General features: G+C 53.4%; 3 protein-coding genes across 10 annotated transcripts in view; 1 reads left to right on the top strand and 2 right to left on the bottom strand.

The window, feature by feature from the left end:
* Positions 1-1,666: 1,666 nt before the first annotated feature.
* On the bottom strand, positions 1,667-4,367 carry SHD (Src homology 2 domain containing transforming protein D). Its single transcript, XM_030466656.1, has 6 exons — positions 4,254-4,367; positions 3,411-3,510; positions 3,104-3,316; positions 2,697-2,835; positions 2,014-2,133; positions 1,667-1,853 (listed from the first exon to the last, which is right to left on the bottom strand). The coding sequence occupies exons 1-6, from the start codon at positions 4,365-4,367 to the stop codon at positions 1,667-1,669; spliced, it is 873 nt and encodes a 290-aa protein (XP_030322516.1).
* Positions 4,368-5,599: 1,232 nt separating this feature from the next.
* YJU2 (YJU2 splicing factor homolog) lies at positions 5,600-12,235 on the bottom strand. Its single transcript, XM_030466147.1, has 8 exons — positions 12,157-12,235; positions 11,634-11,734; positions 11,191-11,335; positions 10,229-10,363; positions 9,710-9,891; positions 8,726-8,846; positions 7,130-7,277; positions 5,600-6,180 (listed from the first exon to the last, which is right to left on the bottom strand). Exons 1-8 carry the CDS (start codon positions 12,178-12,180, stop codon positions 6,092-6,094), a joined length of 945 nt encoding a protein of 314 aa, XP_030322007.1. The 5' UTR covers positions 12,181-12,235; the 3' UTR covers positions 5,600-6,091.
* Positions 12,236-13,944: 1,709 nt separating this feature from the next.
* HNRNPM (heterogeneous nuclear ribonucleoprotein M) overlaps positions 13,945-24,446 on the top strand; it is a 29,309-nt gene continuing 18,807 nt past the window's right edge. For 5 of the 8 annotated variants that reach the window (XM_030466142.1, XM_030466139.1, XM_030466140.1 and 2 more), the window contains exons 1-2: positions 13,945-14,143; positions 18,946-19,115. In XM_030466142.1, the coding sequence (XP_030322002.1) occupies positions 14,004-14,143; positions 18,946-19,115 (310 nt within the window). In that variant the 5' untranslated portion in view covers positions 13,945-14,003. Of the gene's footprint in view, positions 14,144-18,945; positions 19,116-24,446 lie in introns of those variants that run through there. The other 3 variants (XM_030466141.1, XM_030466144.1, XM_030466143.1) reach the window with 3 other exon arrangements.

The raw sequence follows: 24,446 nt of genomic DNA, 5'->3' as shown, positions 1-24,446 counted from the left end.
GCTGGTGACAGAGGGTGACAGGGTGGCCCTCGGGTGTGCCGAGCCCTGGGACCTCCTGCAGCTGGAGTGGGTGACGGACAGGGGGCACAGGGTGCTGTGTGCCACCCACCTGCACACTGAGACCCCCACCCACCACCCCCACTCCCTGTGTCCCCCCCTCCACCTGGCCTGGCAGCCCCCCAGGCCACCCTCATCCTCCAGCAGGCGGGAGGGGACGATGCTGGGAGGTACCTGTGCCAGGTCACCCCCAAAATCCCCCACCATGAGCCAGCCAGCAGCAATGGCACCCAGCTCAGCCTCAGCAGTGGCACGGAGGGTCCCTGCTTCTTCCCTCTGGGGGTCTCTGGGACATGGTGTGGTGGTTGGGGCTGATGGTGACATCTTCCTGGTGGCTGTGGTGGCATCAGTGAAGTCCATGGAGGGAGATACCTGGTGGGTTTGGAGTTTAGCCAAAGTGCAGGAGGGTTGGGGACAAGGAGGGGGACAGGGACATCCCTGACTGCTTTCCCCTCATCCACAGCAGCTGATTTGACACGGGGTAGGTGAGTGTGTCCCTGCTGTCCTCACTGTGCCCACATTGCATGTGCTGGTGATGCCGAGGGGTGGCTGCAGCTAGGGGCGGGGGGGGGGGGACCTGGGGCTTGGCTACCAGCTTGGCTACCAGCTTGGCTACCAACGCTGGTGCAGGAACTCAGGTAACCCCCTCCCCAAACACCACCTCCCCAGACAACCCCTCCCCAAACACCATCCCCCCCCAAGTACCCCTCCTCCAGACAACCCCTCCCCAAACATTCCTGCTGCCTCTGCTCCCTGCCCACCTTATCCCACACCCAAGGACACCCAAGCCCCTCTCCTCCCACCCCCATTCCCACCCACCCCTCTTCCCTGCCCCCTGCCTACCTGCCCCATGTACCCCTGTACCCAAACACCCCCCTGACCATCCTCCCCCCCCCAGACCCCCCCTCCTCACAGAACTTCCCTCCTAGGGCTGGGGGCACTGAGTGTGTCCCCTGCTTGTGCCAGCAGGTACCTGGGGGCCATACCCTGCCCTATGCCCCCCAAAACCTAACCCCAAAACCTGCTGCCCTCCCTCCTCCTCCAGACACAGCCATCTACTGCCTGCCTCAGCACAGCACCCCAAGGATCTGCTGCTGCCCCCCACCCCATCCTGGTGGAGAACAGCACATCCCTGGGGGGGCTGCAGTGGGTTCGGGGTCCTCCTGGCACCCCCCAGCCCTGAGAGCAGCTAATGCCCAGCCTGGGGGGGTGTGGGGTATCACCTCACCTTTGGAACACCCCCCCAAAAAATCTGTTTCTCAACATCCTGCCCCCTGCTTCCCGTCTCCCCCCATGGCACCCTCCCCCCCCAGGGTCCTGCAGCCTCCCTTGGAGCCAGAACTCATCCAACAGGAACCCTCCCCAGCATGGACCCTGTGAGGGGCTCTCGGGTGGGCTCCCAGCACCCCAGATGGCAGGAGCAGGATGGGACCAGTGGCAGAGCCTGAGGGTGACACCACTGGGCACCATAGAGCTGAGGACCAAGAGGGACCAGAGCGTCGCTGGGCCTCCATGCTCTTGGCTTTTAATGGGGGTGTTTCACTGCAGGACCTGGGGGAACAGAGGGGTGGGGGGGACACAGTTGAGGGTTCCCCCTGAGGCTCGGGGTTCACAGGGGCTGCGCGGCCACAGGGTAGAGCAGGGCAAGGTGTCGGGCACCGCGGACGGGCAGGGCCCGCGCTGAGTAGTGCCGCACGGCTGCCGGCACTGAGGGGAAGGTGGCCCCGGCACGGCCGAGGACAAAGTGCTGCTCCCGTGTCCGTGTCAGCTTCACGTGCACAAAGCCCTGGCTGCTCCTGCGGGTGGGGAGGGGAAACTGAGGCACGCTCACATCAACACGGATGAAGAAGGGGGAGGGGGGCAAAAGAGCTCCAGAGCGCACCATGCTCACAGCCCAGCATCTCCCATGGCCTTCCCACGCTGGGATTGTCCCCAAGGCTGTCCCCCCACACTCACCTGAGTGAGAGGGAGTAGTCCTCAGGGCTGGTCTCGCAGTCCCTCACCAGGAAGCTGCCCTCCCGGCACAGCGCCAGCAGTGTCTCGGCGCCTGCCCGCCCAATGGGGCCATGGTACCACCTACATGGTGGCATGTGTCACCCCAGTGTCACCCAGGCACCCCACCAGCCAGCACTAGAATCTCAGGACTCATCTGTCCCCCAGGGCACCCTACATGCCATGGGTCACTGTCCCCATTGCTCCGACCCATCAGCAATGTGGGGCACCCACTGTGGCTTGAGGACCCATCCCACCCCCAGGGACCTCTCTGTGCCATGGGGCACCTTCTACATCATGTAGAGCCACCGCAGCATGGGCACCCACCCATGCCAAAGGGATCACCCATGCCATGAGTACACTCTGCTGTAGGGACCCATCCATGCCTTGGGGCACCCAACCACATCAAAGGAACCAACCACACCACAGGGTCCCCTCCAGCCCATGGGTGGGCTCAAAGGAACCAGCCACACCATGGGGCAACCTCCACCCCACGGGAACCCCTCCAGGCCCCCACACAGTGGGCACCCATCCAAGCTATCCATCATCCTCCATCCCATGGGGACCCCTCTGTGGGGACCCTCCCCCCTTGTTGTGTCACCAGGACATTGATGCCACCCCGTGGAGGGAGGGACCCCAAAACTCACGCCTGCTTCTCCAGGGGCAGCGAGGTGTCCACGTGGCGGGGGCTGGGGGGACAGCCCGGCCTGGCACCACTGGGGGGCTGGGGGGACCGTGGCAGCTGCCGGGACAGGCTGGGGGAGCACTTGGGGCTCTCAAACTGCACTGCGGGGACAAAGAGGGGGTGTCACCTCACCGTGGGGTCCCACCACCCCTGTCCCGCTGCTGGAGGACCCTTGGGTGATCCAGCCACCTTCTCTCAGAGCTAGAGCACAAATGAACACCCTCGATTCCCCCACCATGGCTGTGGTGTCCCCTTGTCTCCCTGGAGTGGCACCTACAGGTGCTGGGGACAGGAGTAACACCCATGAGTGCTGGTGGACATGGGGCTGGGGGACTTCAGGGTGGCCCCAGCGCCCTGGGGTGCTGTCACCTGCAAAGGCCCGGGAGATGTGGTCCTTCTTCCACTCCCAGGGCTGGTCGTACTCGTCAGCTGGGCGCTCGTCGTGGCGGGGCAGGCGGCTCTGGCGGGTGGGGGGCACCCCCGGGCCCTCCCCACCTGTCTCCCACTCTTCGGAGGGAGTGTCGTAGAGTTGGGGTCCCTGCTGCACCCTTGCCCGCCGGCCCTCGCCCTGTCGCTGGCACCCTGGGGACAGTGGGGCTGGGAGATGGGAGGATGGGATGGGGGGGGGAAGGACCCCCCCATGGAGTTGGGGACACACACACAGGGTGTCACCCACCTGTGGCCTCACCGGGCTCCTCGCTGCCACCCACGGGCTCGGGGTCCTGCTCCCCCTCGCAGGGCTCTGAGTACTCACTCTCACCCTGTGGGTGGGTGCCCTGTGTGGGACAGGACCCCCGGTGCCCCCCCTGCCTCAGGTCCCCAGACCCTGACTCTCCTCCCCAAGACCCCCACTGCCCCCTTCCCCCAGATCTCTCGTCCCCTCCTTGATACCCCTCTTATCCTCCCCAGTCTGCTCCCCAGTATCCCCCTGCCCCGTTCTCTCACCCGGGACCCCCGCTGCCCTCCCCGGTCCCTGACACGCGTGTCCCCAACCCTTTCCCCCCACCTTCCCGCCTGCTCCCTTTGTCCCTCGACCCCTTTACCCTCTCCCAGTGTCCCCATTTCCCCTCCCAGTTTTCCCCCTTCCCCCAACCTCCAGCTCTCCCCGGTTCCCCTCCCCAGTCTCCGGTGCTCCCCCCGGACATCCCCAGCCCCTCTCGCTCCCCACTCCCCGTTCCCCATTTTCCCCCCACCCCAATCCCTTCTGTGCCCCCCGCTAGCCCCGGTCTCTCCAGACCCCCCCGGTCCCCCCGCTGCTCTCGGTATCTCCCAGTGCCCCCCCAGTTCGTCCCCTCAGCCCCCCCGGGCTGCCCCACTACCCTTTCCCCCCCAACCCCTCCGACCCCCCTTCCCGCTGCCCCACTGCCCCCCCAATATCTCCCGGTCCCCCCCCTGGTGCCCCCGGATCCTACCTGTTCAGACGGCGGAGGCCGCTCCCCGGCCCCGCACCCCCCCCACCGCACCAGTCGATGCCGGGGGGAGGCAGTGCCGGGGGGGTACACCGGGGGGACCGCCGCACCCGGTACCGGTACCGGTGGGACGGGCGCTCACCGCCGCTGTAGTCAGCTGGGGCGGGCGGGAGGGGAGCGCCGGGGTCCCCCCGCCCCAGATACTCCCGGAGCCACTTGGCCATGGCGGGGCCCCACCCGGTACCCGGCACCGCGGGCCTCGCCGGGACCCCCCTCCGCCGCCGCCGGGAGCCGCTTTGTGTCGCCCGCCGCGCGAGGCGCGGGACCGGAGACCCCGGCCCCCCACCCCCACCCCCCGGCTCCCCCCCTCCGTGCCCGGCTCGCCGTGGAGGAGGCGAGACCCCAACGGGGGAGCACCGGACCCCCCAAGTGACACCAGGACCCCCGCTGTGTGACAGTGGGAGAAGGGGGGGTCACCGGGAGCCCTGCTAGGTGCTCCAGGAGGGGAAAGCTGAGCCCCCCCCCCACCTGGGGGTCACCTGGAACCCCGCAGTGACAACAGGGTGGTCCCCCGTGTGACACTAGAAGAACGGGGGGGTGGGGGGATGTCGCTGGAGCCCCCCCTCCATGTGACAATGGAAGAACAGGGGGGGTCGTTGACACCGGCGGGGGGCACACTGGCTCTAGGACCCTCCCCAGGGCCACCCCCGGAGGCTCTGAGCTGGGGGACTTGGGGGTCTGGGGGTAACAGGGACCCCCCGAGCTGCAGAGCCACCCCTAGGAAGCTTGGACAAGGCAGGGGGGCTGCTTCCCTCCCAGCCCCAGGGGTTGGGGGTGTCTCAGGGACCACTGGGAGGGGACAGGAGGGTCAGGACCCCCCCAACTCCATGCCCTTGTTTGGCTTTGTGTTTTGTCTCTGCCCAGAACAAAGGTTCCTCTGCCGGGGTCCTGGCCTGGTCCCCAGGTGGGATTACAGGGAGCAGGGGGGGGTGACAAGAGCAGGACATGGCTTGGGGACAGTGTGGCCAGGTGGCTTTGGGCCCCAACCCCCAGGGCTCAGCCCCTTCTCTAGCATCGATATTTGAAGAGGGTAATTAGGAGGCACGTGTGAGGAATGCTAATTGAGGGGGAAAGGTGGGGCTGCCTTCTGAAACACCCCAGGAGTCCTTGGCCCTGCAGCCCACACCAGAGCCACGTGTGCAGGTTCTGGAGTGGGTTAATTAGCAAGAAGCTTCTCACTAATTTGAGGTGGGTGCCTCTGATGGACATGGGTGAGAAAAGGAGGAAAAACCTTGGTCAGCACCATTATTGGGGTAGAATGACAGCCTGGGGTAGCTCAGTCCTTCTGACAGGTGTGGGGGACCATATCAAAGGGGTGGGGGGGTCCCTGGGGGTGCCCCCAGGGTGAGGACCCATTGCCCAGGTACAAATCATTGCTCTGGAAGAGACAACTGGCTCCAACACATCCTGTTTATTATCAGCTTGTGGCTGCTGAGCAAACCCAACTGCTCTCTGAATGGTGAGGAGGGGTCTGTCCCCAAGCTGCTGGACAGGACAGCTGGTGGCAGCTCAGCTGGGACAGCCCTGTCCTCATGGTGTGGGGCTGACAGAGTTGCAGCACCTCCTCCAGCACCAAACCAACCACAGTGGGGAGATCTGAGCTCCTCAGGGAGTGTCAGGAGACACCCAAGGTGGGGGTGGAGGCTCTTCCTGCAGGAAAAGAGGGTGCTGAGCTTCCACCTTCCCCTGCTCCCTGTGGGGACACAGGGGAGGCAGGTCCTGAGGTTCCTTTTATTGTGTGTCCTACTGGAGGAGGGACACACACCCTGGGCCAGGCAGGTGACACAAGGACTCCAGATGGCCCTGGAGATCCTGATGGATCAGCCTGGCTCTGCATGGGGCTCTGAAGAGCAGCTGCTGTCAGCTGGGAGCAGGGGGAATCACACCATCAGTCACTGGTGCTGTCCTCACTGTCTGAATACATCCCCAGCAAGCTGAGTGAGGAGGTGGTGGTGCCCCTTGCTGCAGGAAAGGAACCTGGAAGAGGAGAGGGAGAGAGGGAAACCATCAGGTAGGGACCTCCCCACTGCTCTCAAGTGGTGCCTCAGCCAGGATGAGGACACCAAGGTGAAAATTGGGTGGAGAATGAGGTCCCCTTTTCCCTCAGCTGGAGCCTCCTGCTTTTGCAGGAGAAGCAGCAAGGTTGGCCCCAGAGTTGCAAACCCTCCTTCCCACCCCCCCCAAGAAGCCCCCGGGAGATTTCAGCCACTGGAAAGGGAGAGAGCAACCAGCTGCCAGCCCCAGGCAGGCAGCTCTGGGTCCTTGCAGGCTCCTTCAGCATAATTTGGTTGGACAGACCCTACCAGCAGCCTGGAGCAGGTGGCTGGGGAAAATGTGTCAAAAATGGGACAACTGTGAGAGCTGGCTTTGCCCAGGGATCCCCTGAAGGCAGCAGTACAGCCCAGAACCAACCAATTCATCAGCTCCTTCCCCAAATCCCTGGGTGCTCCAGTTTCCTAGGGCAATGAGTGCTGCATCATTCACAGCACAGAAGCCTTTCTGCTCCTTTTCCCCACTTCCTTACAGCTCCCAAACTCTGACAGCTTGGCAGGTTTTATAATCAGGCCCCAAATCAAAACAATTTTTTCTTGCTTTTCTGTTTGTATCTCAGTGTTGTGACGGCTCCCAGCACCCTATCTGCACCCTGAGGTGTTGTTTTGAAGTTCCTGGCCCTGAGAGTCTGTTTCCAAGGCCTTGGCTCACCACCAAGGGCCAGGAAGGAACCTCTCTTCCATCAGGAGGAAAAACTGGGCCAACACCCTGTCTTTACACCATCATGACCCTCACAATAAGGACGTGAGCATTCAGGCTCTGAAGATAGAGCCCAACACCACTTGGGTGCTGCCAAGCTCCTCCCTGAAGGCCCAGCTCAGGCCACCCTGTCCCCACAGTGGTTACTGGAAGTTACTGGTGTTGGCTGTGGCACCTTTGTTCTCTGTCCCATTTGCCAGGGCAGGATCTGGCTTCTGCTTCTTGACAGTGACCAGCCCAGCCAGCTGGGACTTGGTGTGAAGTTTGCCCACGCTCTGCTCCCAACTTTCTGTCTTCACCTTCTTAGTCTGAGGCTGAGAGTCCTGCAGAGCAGAGAAGGGAGGGTGAGGGTGCTGTGGCCTTGGGGAAGAGGAAGAGAGTTAGGGGAGAAATGGTGAAACCAGCAGCACAAAGCACAGGGGACATGAGGACAGCTGCTGACAGCAGCCAAGCCAGGTTTGCTCCCTCCAACAGTGAGCACCAGCTCAACAAGAGGGATGTGAATCTACCACAGGGTCATGTGGGGCTGCAACAGGGATTTGGATCTGCAACAGGGTTATGTGGGTCTACAACATGGATTTGGATCTATGGCAGGGATATATGGATCTATGACAAGGATATGTGGTTCTACAATAGGGATTTGGACCTGTGGCAGGGCTCTGTAGATCTATGACAGGGTTAAGTGGGTCTAGAACAGGGACTTGTACCTACAACAGGGTTATGTGGATCTATGACAAGGATATGTGGATCTATGACAGAATTATGTGGTTCTACAATAGGGATTTGGATCTATGACAGGGCTATGTGGATCTATAACAGGGATCTGTATCTACAACAGGGCTATGTGGATCTATGACAGGGACATGGGGATCTACAACATGGATTTGGCCCTGTGGCAGGGCTCTGTAGATCTATGACAGGGATATGTGGTTCTACAACAGGGATTTGGACCTATGGCAGGGCTATATGACAGGGTTATGTGAGTCTACAACAGGGTTATGGATCTCCCCAGCTGCAGAGCAGCCCTCAGAGACAAACATCTGAGGTTTGCCCAGGGCAGTTAACCCCAGCCTGGAACAGCCACAGCCTGCTGAGGAGGCAGATTCATGCCATGAGGCTGCCAGGCAGGACCTGCCAGGACCAAGAACCTGCAGGTGGTCCAGTTACCCAACTAAATCCCGCCCCTTGCAGCAGGATTAGTGCCGGGCCAGGGAGCACAGCTGGGATTAACCCCGGGCTGGCTCAGGGAGCCGGCAGCTTTGATACATCCAACAGCAGAGAGGTCTCTGCGGGCAGGGATCGACCCTGGGGAGCTGCAGGGTGGGGGCTGGGCTGCCGGGATAATCCCTTCGGGCACTGAAAGCTCTTTTGTTCTGCAAAGCAGAAGCAAGGGAGAGGCCATCCCGGGCTGCAGTTTCATCCCTGTAATTTGCAGAGCGCTGAAATCCTGCCTGAAGCTCGAGGGAGGGAGGGAGGGAGGGGTGAGCCTGTCCTCTTTCAGCTGAAAGGGACACCGTGTGCTGAGTGAGGGGTGGGATGGAACAGTCCCCTCCCAGTCTGTACCAGCAGTGTCTGTCACCACCCGCTGAGCCCATCTCCTCTCAGCCCAGTGCACAGGGACACGAGGGGACACGAGGGACATCAACTTTCCCAGCTGCTCATGCGTGACGGGGCTGCAGCCTCACAAAGAGTGGAGACAAAACAAGCAACAGGCAGCCCGGGAGAGAGGGTTTGGTCTTGGCGGTGGCTGGGAAAGGCTCTCACTGCTCACCTCCTGCAAGATGTCCGTGGGTTTTATTTTGGTCCCAGGCTTGGTGTGGGATTTGCCTGGCTCCTCATCAGAGTCAGAGTCGACCAGGAGCCGCCGGTTCTGGGCCTGCTCCAGCATGGCTCTGCAGGGAGAGAGGCCATGGGGGGAGGCTCAGAGCTGCATCTCCTCCCCCCACATCATCACCCCGAGCAGTGCTGGCCTTGCACCCACTGAGAAGGCTCAGGGGAGACCTTATTGCCACGTTCCAGTACTTCAAGGAGGGTACAAAGAAGCTGGAGACTCCCTGGTTACAAGGAGCCCCCTGGACAAGCCAAGGGGCAATGGGCACAAGGTGCTCCTGGGGAGATTCCGATTGGACACAGGAGGAAAATTGTTCCCTCTGAGGTCAGTCAGACCTTGGAATGGTCTCCCAGGGGAAGGGGTGGAGTTCCCGTTTGGAAAAGTTTTAATTCTCAGCTCGAGGAGGTGCTGGGACATCTCACATCAAGAGTAATACGAGAAGGGTTGGAGCAGATGATCCTTGAGGTCCCTTCCCACCTGACATTCTATGGATCTGTGATTCTTTGCCTGGAGGGGAGTTGGAACCCAGCAGCAGAGTGATGGGATCCACCTTCCCAGGTGCTGCTCAAGGGGTTGTGTTCTCTGCTCTGCAGGCTCAGCCAGGCACAGAACTCCATCTCCAGGCAAGGACACTTCTCACACTGCTCAGGGGGAGCTGGGCACCTCCAGCATGGCCTGAGGCCCTCCCTGGATGGGCTGGTGATCCCAAATCCCATCACTTCCACCACATGCAGTTCTCTCTGCTACTCAAATCACCCCCTGCCAGCCTGCTCAGGACCCACATCCTACCCTCCTGACCCCCATGACCTCAGACCCTCTCTAAAGCACTCTGAGGGTGCTGAGGAGAAGGTGAGGTTCAGCCCTGCCTGGCCAGAGCCACCAGAGCTGGTTTTACACCCCTGGAGTCTCTTCCAGACCACTCACTTCATCTCTTGCTCATCCTCCTCCTGCTCCTTACGCTTCTGCTCCTCCTCATACTCCTTGTACTGCTTCAGCATGGCCTCAAAGTCCACGTTTGCCTGGCGCTGGTTGAGTTCCTTCAGCTCCTGCAGGTTCTCCAAAACTTCCATCTCCAGCTTGGAGTCCTTGGTTCGGTTCTCCAGCACCTGGGAGACCAAGAACTTCTGTGAGGTAGCAGAACCTGACTGCAATCTCCAGTACTGCCCCCCTAACTCAGCACGGGGAGGAAGCACTGAGAGGATCCTCATCATCATCCTCATTTTTGGGTTGTAACAGGACAGGAAAAACTGAGGCAAGATGCAGCCTGTGGTTCCAGCCCAAAAGGAAACCTCCTGAGGGCAGGGAGATGTCTCCTGCCTGCCCAGGGCTCAACAGGAGCCCGAAAAACTAAACCAACAGCTACAAAATCACCTGCTTCCCTGGGGAGAGCCTACCAGGGCAGGAGGGGTTTGCCTCCTGCAGAGAGGTGCAAGGTTCTCCTACCTTCATGGGATTGTTGAGCTCTTCCTCTTCCCTCTCCTTCTGTATTCTTTTCTCCTCTTCCTCCAAGAGCTTCTCAGCTTGGAAGTTCCGTGTGGCACCGTGCTCCATGGTGTAGTCTGTGTTCTCAGGGTCTGTCTAAGGAAGAACCAAGATGGGAAAATCATTGTCATGGGGCAATCCTGCTCCAGCCATCCTGGGGCCACTCCCAGAGCTGCACACAAATGGTTCCCAGTTTCCTTCATACCACAGGGTGGACAATCACTCAGGGGCCTCAAGTTCTGCTCCAGCTGCAGGCCAGCACTGGATGGGTGAGACCCATCCAAAGAGCCAAGATGAGGGAAGAGACACCCCAAAAAGCTCAGCTCAGGGACACCCCTTGCCTGTGGGGTCAGCACCCAGTAACATCCTCAGGCTGCCCAGCCTCCCCAGAAAGCAAGAGCACAAAGAACTGGTAACATTCCTCCAGTTCTGGAGCCCTTATTACAAGAAAGATATGGATGTGCTTGAAGGTGGCCAAAGAAGGGCCACAAGGATGAGCAGAGGGCTGGAGCACCTCTCCTGTGAAGCCAGACTAAGAGAGCTGGGGTTGTTCAGCCTGGAGAAGATTCCAAAGAGACCTTCCAGTATCTGAAGGGGCTACAAGAAAGCTGGTGAGGGACTTTTTAGGATCTTGGATAGTGGTAGCACTAGGGGGAATAGATTGAAACTAGAGGTAGGCAGATTCAGATTAGATGTTAGGAAAAGGTTCCTCACCATGAGGGTGCTGAGAGCCTGGCACAGGTTGCCCAGAGAGGTGATGGAAGCCCCATCCATCCCTGGAAGTTTCTAAAACCAGGTTGGATGAGGCTCTGGGCAACCTGACCTGGTGGGAGGTGTCCCTGCATGGGCAGGGGGGTTGGAACTGGGTGATCTTTAAGGTCCCTTCCAACCCTGAGAATTCATTCTATGAAGCTGTGTTTCACCTTGAAGGTGATCTCTGCCAGGCAACGTGTGCACTTGATGTAGAAGCGGAAGATGGGGAGCCCCAGGTACACCTCATTCTGCACTGTCTCCTTCCGGGCATTGAACTTCTTCCCTTTGTAGATGTATTCACCACATGTCTTGCACCTACAACAAGGAGAAAGAAAAGGACCAGGACACATCAAGCAAAGGGAACAAACAGAGCAAGAAAAGTCCAGGTGATTTTCAGGCCGTGGTTCTGAGCCATGGTTATTTTCTCCTTTGGAAATTCAGTACCTCAAACAACCCCCAAACCACCCACAGCATTCTCTCCCTTCTCCCCTACCCTTCTTCTTCTGGTCTGTGTCACCTCTAAGGACTGCTGACAGCACCTCCCCTGCAGTGTTTGGAGGCTGAACAACCCCCAGGCTAACTGCCCCCTCCTGACAGGCACGGCTGCTCTTACCTCATGTTGAAGGGGGCCATGAGCCTCACCACATACTGCCGGTCCTTGGGGAGTTTGAGCTTTGGGATCTTAGCAGGATCGAAGTCTGGGGGGTAGTATTTCTACAGAAACAGGAGACAGACGTGTGAGTGCTGGGAGCAGCCACCCAGAGTCTCAAGCACCCCATCCACCACTCCTGGCCGCAGCCAGACGCTCTCCTGTGCCTGTCTGTCTGTCAGTCCTTGGGCCCAGACCCTCCGACGGCTTTAGGGACCTCTTGCCCCTGCTAACAACATCCAAGTGCTTCCAGGAGCCACGCCTGGGAATCCCCACCTCCTCCCAAGCCTTAGAGCCCCCTCAGGGCCTCTCTCCGCCTCAGGGACCCCCAACCAACCAGACCATTCCCCAGCACCCCAGGCCTGGGCTCCAAACTCTGCTATCAGGGCCCTTCCCTCACAGAACCACCCCAGCCTGGGGGACCCCCACAGCAATCCCAGACACCTCCTCAAGCCGAGGAATCCCTCCCGTCCCTCTCTCTACTCACGTTTAACACTTTTCGCTCCGACATGGCTGCTGCTCCCTACCCCTTCCGCAGCCTTCCGCGCTGCCCAACACTTCCGGTACAAACTCCCGCCTCCCTCGGCCTCTCATTGGTGCAGCGAAACCGTTCTCGCCTGTGATTGGCTGCCTCCGCTGCCTGTCAGCGAGCTCCGCCCACCACCGCCGCTGCGCCGCGGCTCCTTCAGAGGTTCCGGGTTTAAAACCAAACAACAAAAGGTTTATTTTTACATAAGAAATATTCCCGTTTTTCCACGGTTGTCCTGGGAGGTGTTTTCTGGTCAGTCTTTGGGGTGGGAAAAATGAAATTGTCCCTGTGGGTCCAGTGCGAGAGCTCCCTGCAGAAAGGCAGGGAAATTCCTCTGCTTCTCTTCCCCGTGCTCCTGCACTCGGGTTTCGTGCTTGGAAGTTGAGGATTCTTGCTTAAAATAACCTTTACTTACGGTTTATTGTCATGACTTTGTAGCTGAGGGTTTCTTATTCACAGGTTATAAATTATTACCCAGCAGCGAGCTGGGAAGGTGTCCACCAGGGCTCTGTTCTGGAGGACGGGAAGGACGAATGGATGAAAACAAGGACAAATGGATGAAAACAAGAACGAATGGATGAAAACAAGAACGAATGGATGAAAACAAAGGTTTTCCTCTCAAATCTCAGCGTTGAAGGAAAAAGCCAGGGCAAGCTGGCAGCCCCTGCCTCCCTTGCCACATAACAGCAGGAGCTGCCCCTTTCCTGCTGTAATGGGTGACACTTGGTTCCTTGGGTGACACGAGGTGTTCGTGGGAAGGGTCTTCCACTCGGGATGGCTCTAAGTCCCACTGGGCTCTCCTCACACCATCCTCGTGGAAAGGGACCCTCTGGGAACCTTCATCCTCAGCGTGCGGTGACACCCAGGATGGCTGCTGAGCTTTATAAGAACTGGCCGGGGCAGTGGTTTGGGTGAGGGGGGGAGTGTGAAGGGATCCATGAGTTAAGCACTCGGATACTTGTCAGTCACCCAGATCCCCTCAGCCTCCCCGCCGCTGTACCTTCAGCTCCTCCTCAGCTCTTCCTGTCCCTGTAACCCCCATTGTCCCCTCAGCCCCCGCCATCCCCTCAGCTCTCCTTGTCCCTCCAGCTCTCCTTGTACCCATTGTCCCCTTAGTATCTGCCATCCCCTCAGCTCTCCTTGTCCCCACCATCCCCTCAGCTCCCCTTGTCCCCTCAGCTCTCATCCCCTCAGCTCTTCGTGACCCCGTAGCCCCCATTGTCCCCTCGTACCCTGCCAGCCCCTCAGACCCCCCCATCCCCTCAGCTCTCCTTGTCCCCTCATTCCCTGCCATCTCCTCAGCTCCCCTTGTCCCCTCAGCTCCCATTCCCTCAGCTCTTCCTGTCCCTGTAACCCCCACTGTCCCCTCATCTCTCCCTGTCCACATTGTCCCCTAGTACCCTGCCATCCCCTCAGCTCTCCTTGTCCCCGTTGTCCCCTCAGCCCCCCCATCCCCTCAGCTCTCCCTGTCTCCATTGTCCCCTCATTCCCTGCCATCCCCTTAGCTTTCCCAATCCCCATTTTCCCCTCAGCCCCCGCCATCCCCTCAGCTCTCCCTGTCCTCATTGTCCCCTCATTCCCTGCCATCCCCTCAGCCCTCCTTATCCCCTAAGCTCTCCCTGTCCTCATTGTCCCCTCATCCCCTGTCCCCTCAGCCGCTCGGTGTCCCCTCTCCCCGGCCGGGATCGCTCTCTCCGCCCTCCCCATGCCTTCCCCCCCCCTTCCTTCCCTCCCTCCCGTCCCGGCGTTCCCGGCGCGCAGCCGCGGGGCGCTCTCCCCTCACACAAAGGCGCAGCCCTGGGAAAATGGCGGCGACGGCGGCGGTAGCGGCGGCCCCAGAAAGCGGCGGTGGCAAAATGGAGGAGCCGGCGGCGGCCGCACAGACAGCGACGGCTCTGCCACCACCCAACGGGGCGGGCGGTACCGGGGATGCTCCCCCCAAGAGGTAGGGTGCCCGCTGGAGGGGCCGTGCTGCCGTCTGGCCCTGTCGGGCCCTCATGCGCCCTCGCCGCGTCGCGGGCCTGGCCTGGCCTGAGCCGCGCCGGGCTGGCCCGGGAAAGGTCGGGTTTCGCCGCTACGGCCCGGCGGAGGCTGTTGGCGGGGTCGGGACTGCTCCCAGGGCCGCTGCTGGGGCTAAAGTCGCTGCTCGGCTCCAGGCGAGCACCGGGATCCCGGGCGGGGCCTACCCGCTGCGGCCCGCGGGCTGGCGGGCGCGGAGCTGCCCTGGGTGAGCGGGTCCCGGGGGCTCCCACTGGCTGTAGAAGGAAGGAGCCGGTTCCTTGTCCTGACGCTTTGTTGCGGTGGTGTACGGGGGAGAGGGAAGATTGTATTTTCCCGCTTAGAAAATAGTACTGCTGGGCCTTAATGGACAGCTTAAAACCTCCCCTAGAGCGATAGGCTGTGCCAGTGGGATGGGCTTCGGGGTTGGGAGGTAATGACTGTGGATGGCAGGCTGGGATAGTTGGGCTCTTCTCAGGCAGATCTGCTGCTGCTGCAACGTTTGCAGCCAAGCTGCTGCTTCTGGGGGTGCTTATTTAATGTGGCGTGAGTGAGAGACACGAAAGTCAAATGCCTTGAAAGCGGCAGAGGTCTCGAAGGTGACTCCGGGTTCTAAGCACGGGTTTCGGTTTTGTGTCTGATGCCGATAGAATAGTACAGAAACTTAAATAAAATCTGCAGAAGTTACAGCTCTGTAACAGGTCTGTAAGCGTGAGCATTATAAGCAGAAAAAGTTGGAGCTGCTTTTTGGTTTTTTTTTTTTCCTCCGGTGTTACTGCTAACTTCATTTTGGAAAGTTTCATCGATAGCAAAGTTGTGGGTTTGGTTTTTTCCCCACACAAAACCAGTGGACCGAAGAACACAATTACTTTCAGTTAAGTTTTGGCCCCAGGCCATGGAGATAAGGAATCAGCATTTTGAACCTGATGTTCCAGTGAGTAACGTTTGGGGCTGGAGGTCAGATTGTCTCTCTCTTGTCCCCGAGGTGTGCTCCCAGCTGCGGGCTGTCACGCCCAGGCATGTTGCGTATTTCCAGCCTGAGCCAGAGCTGACAGAGGCTGGCTAATATCAGAGGCTGACTTGATGGTCTGGAGTTAATTGGAGTTAATTTGGGTACAGTGAGAAGGTGGTGATGTCTCAGTTTGAAAACCAGCTGCCTGAGTTTAGGGGTTGTGCTTCATGTGACCAGGAAGGTAGGCAGCTTGTTGAGAGAAAAATAACCATATATTTAAGGTTTTTTTTCCATCACAAACTAATGAAACTCTGCTTATGGCAACTCCTCCTGCCAGGCAGGAGCAGCTGTGCCCACCCTGCAGGGGAATCCCAGTGTGTGCCATGGTACAGCTACTTGTCACACCTCAGCCAGGATCTTCCTGGTGCTGGGTGCTTGATATGGGGAGGTTTTTCATGTCTTAGATTCTGTTTACACATTTTTAATTTTTTTTTTTAATTTTTTTGTCTCTGGCCCCTTTTATATTTGGCATCTCTCCAGAGAGCTTATCTTTTAATTGAGCTGCAATTCTATTTGTAGTATCCAGCTCCATGTGGCAGAGCTAACACTGCTTCTGTGTTCATGTGAGCATATTTTCAGTGTCCTTGGTGGAGAGGAAGATCTGCCCATGCTGCATTTGGACTTTTTTTTTTTGTCCAAATTTTTGTCCAGATTTCTGCTACTCTCACGGGGTTTGAGAAGTTGCGGGGGAATATCTGTAAAAATCTGTGTCCTTGGAGGAAATAAGAGCTTCCCTCTCAGTTCTTCCTTCTCCATACTTCACTAATGGGAGAGTTTTGCCTTAGTCTGGCATGCAGCATTTCAGTTCTGTCACCCAAGGAAAAAAAAAAAATCAGATGAGCTGTAATATCTCCTGGAAGTGACTGTTTCAGTGTGTTGCTGTCTGGAGACCTTCCTTTAGCATTGCTGTGAATGCATCCCAGTTACTCAGTGGTTCCTCAGTGGGGTGGGCAAAGCTGCTGTGGGAGTTTCACCTCCCCTGCTCTTCAAACTGCAGAATATGGGCAAGCAGGCCAGGTCTGTTTTGCTTCCTTCCTTCCTGCCCTTCAGAACTCCATTAAAAGCATCTCTAAATGCTCAGTTGTTTTCATACTTGGTTACCACATCTTTTAATCCACCTCTGCCTGCTTCTTCTTGTCCTTTGGGTGGGTGAAACCATAGAGGTGGTGTCTGAAATCCTGGAAAAAACCCCAAACCCAGCCCTTCCACTTTGCAGCTGGAGTAGTTTCCTTGACATTTCTTTTGACCTGGCTGAATTTTATTAGGCTGAAAATGATAAGGAATATGTGCTAGGCTAATGTGTGTCTGAATTCTTTGCAGATGCATCAAAGTGGACTTGGGAGCCTTAAATGTAGGATTGCAGAGTATTTCTGTATCATACCACATGACTTCTCAAGGTGTTACAGAGCATTTCTAGCCAGGGGGAAATGTAAATGCATCCAGCTGGAGGAGTAACCATAAAAACCCTGGTTGTAGCTTTTGACACAAGCACTAAATTTTGTGGTGTTTTTTCAGCTCAACAGAATTCATGGTGTTAGAGGGATTGTGCTACTTTAAATCTACTTTTCTTATTTTTAATTACCTCATTACTCAAGAAGCTTCTGAAAAGTTCAGTGAGTGAAAGTCTAAAGACTTCACTTGTTGGTTGAATGAGTGTTGTACATAACTAAACCCCACCATTTTTATAGACTTGTATTCTACCATATTACCTCCACAACCTCTGTGTCTTTTGACACGAAATGCTACATGATGGCCACAAAATTCTCTTTTTGTTGTGTTCCTAAAAGATGATTTTTATGTATGTATTTGTAACATCCTTGTGGGCTGCTGTGTAAGAAAAACGGGGAACCCCCTCAACTTGCAAACTCCCTAAACATCTGCATCCTGCTTTCTTTTTTTTTTCCCCTGCAGGCTGGTGAGTGTGTTCAGGGACTGAAACAGTTCTGAAGGAACAGAAATGTGCAGAAATGTGTTGATATCAGAGCCAGAATTTCTGCCATTTTCTGCAGGGTTTTTCAGGGCTGTGTAGGTCTTAAGTTGAGCAAAAGCTCTGTGTAGGTATGGATAAGTTTTAGAAACCCTACCAGCTTTTTTGAGTCATGTCTTCTCATAAATTCCTTCTCACTGTGTATTTCTGCATCTTATTAACCAGCACAAAGTGATCAGGGAGATAATTTGGCTTAATTGAGCAAATCATGTCAGGCTGAGGCTGAAGTATTTAATTCTCCTGCATTTTTAAATGGTGTTACTCAGTGGCATTTGTGTCCTGGTGATCATCTAGGTTGGTTTAGAAACAGCCTTCATTTCTAATTTTTAATAATTTTGATTTGTTAGAGCTATTCTAAAATAATTACCAATACATCTCTTGGCATGCACAGAGGCTTTGAATTTGTGTGGTCCAAAAACTCTGTTCATTGGAGGCAAAAGAAAATGTTGGTAGGTAAGAGTCAGTGACCTGAGTGTTGGTTAGATACAGGATTATTTTGTTAAAATGATTTTGTTAAAGTTCTTCTAGTGCAAGACTGCAAAAAATACTTTGACTGGGTCAAAGTATTTGACTTCAAGGTGTTGAAGTTGTAGAGTGTGCTAAGGAGAAAATAAATGAGGTGGATATCTGGTCTTGGAGCATCATGAGGAGACAGAGCAAGAATTGGTTGGTTTTAAAGATTCAGCTTAGGAAATAAATACAAAGATTTGGTTGCATTCTATAAAGGTGGGAGAAAATAAGTTTTTTGAATGGAAGTTGTCAGGAAATCTTGGTTCCAGTGCAGCTTTGGTTTAAAGGTGTCAAATTTGCAACTTAACATGAATGGATGAAACTTGGCAAGTTTGGATCTAGTTTTAAAACTCCTGATTCTCTTCCAGGAGGTGATATAACATCACTCAAATGCCAGAGTAGTTCATGTGTGTGATTATCTTTCTTTGCTTGCAGTGAAGGTGAATGACCAAGCCAAAATGAAAAAAGAAAAGAGAAAATAGTGGGGTTTTTTCAATGGAAGTTGTTGGGAAACCTTGGTTCTAGTGCCCTGTGGTGCACTGGTGCAGTGCAGCATTGGTTTAAAGGTGTCAAGTTTGCAACTTAACACGAATGGATGAAACTTGGTGAATTAGGATCTAGTTTTAAAACTCCTAATTCTCTTCCAAGAGGTGGCATAACATCACTCAAGTACTAGAGTAGTTAATGTGTGTGATTATCTTTCTTTGCTTGCAGTGAAGGTGAATGACCAAGCCAAAATGAAAAAATAGTGGGGTTTTTTCAATGGAAGTTGTCAGGAAATCTTGGTTCCAGTGCCCTGTGGTGCAGCTTTGGTTTAAAGGTGTCAAATATTGCAACTTAACACGAATGGATGAAACTTGGCAAATGTGGATCTAGTTTTAAAACAACTCCTAAGTTCTCTTCCAAGAAGTGGTATAGCATTGCTCAAATGCCAGAGTAGTTCATGTGTGTGATTATCTTTCTTTGCTTGCAGTGAAGGTGAATGACCAAGCCAAAATGAAAAAAGAAAAGAGAAAATAGTGGGGTTTTTTCAATGGAAGTTGTCAGGAAATCTTGGTTCCAGTGCCCTGTGGTGCAGCTTTGGTTTAAAGGTGTCAAATTTTGCAACTTAATACAAATGGATGAAACTTGGTGAATTAGGATCTAGTTTTAAAACTCCTAATTCTCTTCCAAGAGGTGGCATAACATCACTCAAGTACTAGAGTAGTTAATGTGTGTGATTATCTTTCTTTGCTTGCAGTGAAGGTGAACGACCAAGCCAAAATGAAAAAAGAAAAGAGAAAAGTGTCAAAAGAGGAGGAAATCGCTTTGAGCCCTACGCAAATCCTGCTAAAAGATACCGAGCTTTTATTACAAATATTCCCTTTGATGTGAAGTGGCAGTCTCTGAAAGACCTGGTCAAAGAGAAAGGTAATGTACAGCTCAGGTGGCCGAGTGATGTCTGTCACCTTAACTTTGTGGCTGACTTTTGTTTGTAAAGCTAAGAGGTGAAGTTCTGGGTGGACGTAAGTGTCACGAGTGTTGCCAAAAGGCTCCCTCAAGCCTTCTTGTGGCTGTTGTTGCACAACATCTGCCTGGCAGTCTTCCAGGTGGGTGGTTCCTTTACAGGCCTGTTGGCATGCAGCTGATCTTCATCGGAGATTCCTCTTTTTCTTAAGGGGGGAGAGGGGAAATGAGGCTTTAATCAGCTTTTTAGCCTTGGTGTGCAACTAAACTCTGAGGCATTTTAATGTCTTCTGGTTAATACAGGTAGTTATTTACTGCTGATCTGGTGTGTGTATACCTAGCTGTGTTTCCCTACTTGGCAGTGATTTGTGCTTAGGTAAAGCTCCATACTTTTTAAAAGCAGTAAAATGTATTTGAAGGTGACCTGCCCAAAGGACAAAAACGAGGTTTGTGCTTTGGGATGTGCTGCAACACAGGTCAGGCTTTGGCAATCTTGCTTCTGGTGTTTCCCCCTTCCCCACTCCTCTTCAACTGTTCTACCTCAGTGGGAGCTGCCTCAGTTTGTTGTCCTTAGCATCTTCATCTCTTGAAGAAGGTGAAGAAATTGAGCTGACTGCTTGCTCTCAGGTGTTGCCAAGTCTAAATGGGGGTAATTTCTTTAAGCTGATGGCCCAGACTTCCTAGTTTTCAAGTCACCTTGGGAAATGCAGTGGAGTGGCAAGAAAAATCCTTGGCTCCTCCATCATTAAAATGTCTCGGAACAAGTTGAGAGTCCTGAGTACAACCCTTCCTCTTGTGGGTCACTTCTAAAGCACATAGTGTCAGTCCTGAATGTCTTGCCAAGCAGCGAGCAGTGTTTCCTTGTGTTTGAACCAGCTAAGGCATGAGGGTTGATGTGTTCACAAGGTGTGGTCTAATGAGTGGAAAAAACACATTTCCAAAGGGTTTGAAAACCTTTGTCTTCTTGGAGGCAAAACAGAACTGAGCTTGCATAAGGATCTTCAGGACTGCTGAGCCTTGGGAAACTCCCAGAATTAGAGGCTGTGAAATGTTGGTGCTTGAGATTCATCAATGGTTTTGTGTAAGGTTGGAAGAACTGTTGTCTTAAAGATTGTTTGAACAGGCCCTGATTATGAACAGTCCCTTGCCTGTACCATGCTCTGGCTTGGCTGCAGGGGTTGGTGGTTGATCAGAGCAGCTCTGTGTGCAGATGTAACTTTAAGTGCCTTGTTGAATTCCCTTCCAAGTGTCTTGTGGTTTCTCTCCAGTTCACGTGGATGGAAAAAAGGCCTGGGTGAGATTGTTTCCTGCCTTGCTGTTCAGCTGCTCATTCCAGCAGATACTCCTAGGGGGAACGTTGAAACCTCTTCTGTCTGCAGGGCTTGTGATGCTAAACCTGGAGAAGCATTGTTCCTGGGTTTTGTTTTGTTTTTTTTTTTTTTTGGACTGCTTGTTCAAATCTAATGGTTTAGGTTTGCTGTGTGCGTGTGGTGCTTTTGTGCTGGTTTGAACTCGCTCAATCGGGGGCTTCTTGATACAAGGCATGGTAGTTCCAAGAACCAGGAATGTGACAGTGGAAAAAAACCAAAACAAAAGCAATCTAAACGTTAGAATTTGTGGTTTGTAAGTGGAAGAGTTACAGGCCAAAATGGTTTGGGGAGCACGTGGAACAGATCTGTACCTAAAGGGTGACCATAGGTGTTTGATGGCTCCTTCGCTTGGCGGTTGTGCTGACTGAAGCTGGTAGCAGGAGGTTGCTGGACATGGGAGGAGGTCACCTCCATCAGCTGGTTTGTGGCAGTAAGTATGGGTTAGGAAACGTGAGCTTTGGAGGGCTGCTCATATTTCTGCACCCTGGTTTGCTCAGATGTAAGTCTGAAGTCTTTGAAAGGTGACATCTTTCTCAAGAGCAATGGTTGAGTCATCCCAGTGCATTTGTTGGCGAAACTCAATTACAGGTATGCAGTAGGGCACACTTACTAATGAGATGAAAAAAAAAACCATGTTCTTGTTTGAAACTCCCTTGTTTTGGCTGACAAAGGCAAAGTGCTACTCAGCTGATGTCATAGAGAACTGGCCATGGGTGAAGGGCTTCAGGAGAAGAAAGAGGCAGCAGTTCTGCAGCATCTCAGTGGAGTTGAAAGATTGAATGCTAGCTAGCTGGCTGGATTTCTCTCAACAAACAGCTCTGGCTGAGGGAGAGAAGTGGTAATGCTGCATGGCAGCTGGCCTGAGGTGCTCCCATATGGTAAAAAAGAGCTTGTATTTGAACTGGAGAGACTTGGGGATTCCAAAGACAGAATTTGGTATTTTCAACCTTTTTTCTTGGCCAGAGTAGCAAGATGGCACAAAACACAAGGAGAAAGATGAATTGTAAAATAAAGCTATGATTCTGTCCTGCTGTGTTGCAAAGTTGGGAGCAGTTGTAAACAGGGTCACTCTTGGGACACATTCAGTGGTTCCAGGACACCCCAGAAACTTTATATCCACCTGGTGCACCCCCTTTTAGGCAGGCAGAGCACCTCTGCTCATGCCCTTTTCAGGGCTCCCAACTTCTGTGACAAAGCAGCCCTAAGCTTCATCTGCTGCCTTCTTCCTTCCTCCATCTCCAGAAATTTTTGGAACCTTTGTGGCCTCCTAAAGGTGTAAGTCCTCAGTCCAGTGTGGTAGTTGAGTATAACAGCTGTGACACCAGTACCTGACTGGAGTGTCCCCTGGGTTTTGGTGCCCAAGGTGCTGTCACAGTGTGCTTGCAGGCTGAAGTTTTAGGTAGGTGAAGAGGAAAGGATAAATGTGCTGTGTAGAAGCACTCCACATCTGCCTTGGTCCTTCATACTTTTCAGCTAATGAGTTGCTCTGTTCTTGTCTGCCTTCATCATCTTTACAATGAGTCTCTTTTTCCTTCATCACTGGATTTGAGCTTTTTCACTTCATCTTTCCTGCCTGGGCTATTAAAGCCCCCAAATTACCCATGGTTTTTTCCTGAGTTTTCTCATGCAAAAATGACACTTCCTTTTCCCTACTGTAGAAGCTTGCAAACTCTTACCTGTCTGTATTTAGGAAGAATGGTTTTCTACCTTTTAACTGAAGCTTTTTGCATGTATGAAGTAAGAAACTTCTTGCCCAAGCTCCCCACCTGCCCTGTTAGACATGGTTTCTGATGTGCTTGAAACCCTGTACAGGGAGGAGGAGCTGCAACTAATTCTGAATTGCCTCACTTGCTTTTGATGGCAAGTTTCTTTTGAATCAGTCCCATTGCTTGTAGTCCTTTCCCTCAGAAGATGATGGGACATTCATGTAGTTTTGGTGATACCTTGGGAGGCTTCTGTCTCTATTTACTGTTTAGTTTTGACCCTCTAGGCCAAAAAATTTGCCATTCTAGAAAGCATTTACACCTTTTTCAGAGTGTGTGCTCCTCCTGTTACTGGGACTTGCCTCTCTGCACCATTCCTGCCTTTCAGAGCTTCTTGGTTTCTTGCTGACTGTTAAAATCCTAGTGCCCAACTTCACAGCCTTCAAAGTTGACATCTACATCTGGGCTTGTTACCATCATTTCTGCCCAGGTGGGTCTTCAGGGCCATCTATCTGAGCTGGTCCTCAAGTCATCACAGGGCTGTTTTTACCTGAGCTTCCTGAACAGTCACTGGAGAATATTGGAATGCTGGCAGACCAATCTGGCTTAAACATCTTCATTTTCCGTGAAGGGAAACTTCTCTCAGAAGTGGATCTAAAGTTTGAGAAGACAAACCCAGTGGCTGTAATGATAAATAACACTGGAGTTTCCATTGCTCTGTATTTCCAGTAACTGCAGTGATTTCTGCTTTAATATCTTGGTTTAGGGACCAGTGAATTTCTGAACTTCAGTTTTAAGTAATAAATAAAACAGCCTGCTCTAAGTTAAGTCTTGAAGACACCATGGGGAATGTGTTTCTTAATTATCCTTTGAATTAGAGCTACTCTTTTCTAAAAGTTTTATCTCTCTTTGGAGAGAGAGAGAAACTTGAGTTCCTTAGGTACCAGACTTTATGCTTGAAGGAAATTTCTTCTCTTATGGACATGGGATCTATTTCCTGATAGAAGCCAAGTGCTCTCTAGCAGGAAGGGGATCTGCCTGGATCACTGGATGTTTCTTTAGCCCCCTGCAGCAGGTTTAGCACGTGGCTCTCTGCTGTCAGCACTGTTACAGGGCTTAGTTGCCTGTGCACTATCACAGGCTGCCCTTGTCTGCTCTTCTGCTTTATCCATCATCATCTCATAAATTGTGAGGTGGAACCTAGGAAGAAGCCAAATCAGATATCACCATGTTTATGTTCTTAAGAGTTTCCTTTGCCACCTTTGAACAAGATGCACCTGGAAAAAAGATCACATTGAATCATTTTCCATGGGCTTTCAAGTGAAAAAAAACCCCAAAACATTTTTATTGCAGTTGCTTTGTCCTCTGGGCTTGGTGTCTTAGAGACTGAGCTGCCACACTAGTTGTGTCATTCCCTTTCCTTCTCTATTTTTTTCTTCATTTTAAATTTGGCTCTTCAGGAAGTTCAGATGTCTTTGATGTCCTTTGAAGGACAAGAACTACTTCCAGATGTGTATTTAGTTTTTAATCTAAGTGGCTATAAGGTTTGAATGTGAAGCACTGAGTGAAATTGGCACCCACTAGATATTCCAAGTGACAAACAATTGCTGCTGTGATGGACTCCTGGCAATCTTGTGATTCAGAGGTCAGATTTGTGAAGAGTCAGAGTTAAATTGTATTTAATAGGTTCAAGCTCAGCAAACTTCTTTGGGAGTATTTGTGTGGCTTGGAAAGAAGAAATGTAGTGGTTGGGAAGGTGTTCTCAGTAGTGTTCTTAGGAGCAGAGCCCCAACCTTAGAACCTGTGGCTCTGGCCTCTGAAATGGAGTGGTTTTGTAGTGTAGGAAAGCTAGGAATTTGTTGTCTTCCTCCAATTGTTGAATCATATTTGCATTTTTCATCCAAGTTGAGTCAGAGTGGCTGCTGCTCTTGAGGGATGGCTTCAGAATGGTTTGATAATGTTGACTGTACCCCACATGCCTCCAAGGATTAGTTCAGGAAGGCTGCTTACAGTGCAGCCCCTCTCACTACCCAGGGTGTGGAAACAATTCCTTTTATACTGCATCATCTTGGACAGTTTATAGGATGGAATGAATTTTGCTAGGCTTTATTTGAAAAAATACAGTGAAGCCATGGCTATAATCAGCCATTCAGCTGCCCTCTCCCTTTCAAAGGGACTTTCTTGTTAGCCTCCCCCAGCCTCAAACACAACCCTCAAAATTT

Source organism: Calypte anna, chromosome 28, assembly GCF_003957555.1.
Source record: "Calypte anna isolate BGI_N300 chromosome 28, bCalAnn1_v1.p, whole genome shotgun sequence".
Taxonomy (NCBI): domain Eukaryota; kingdom Metazoa; phylum Chordata; class Aves; order Apodiformes; family Trochilidae; genus Calypte; species Calypte anna.
The sequence above is the reverse complement of the archived record's forward strand: the minus strand, read 5'-3'. Positions and strand labels throughout refer to the sequence as shown.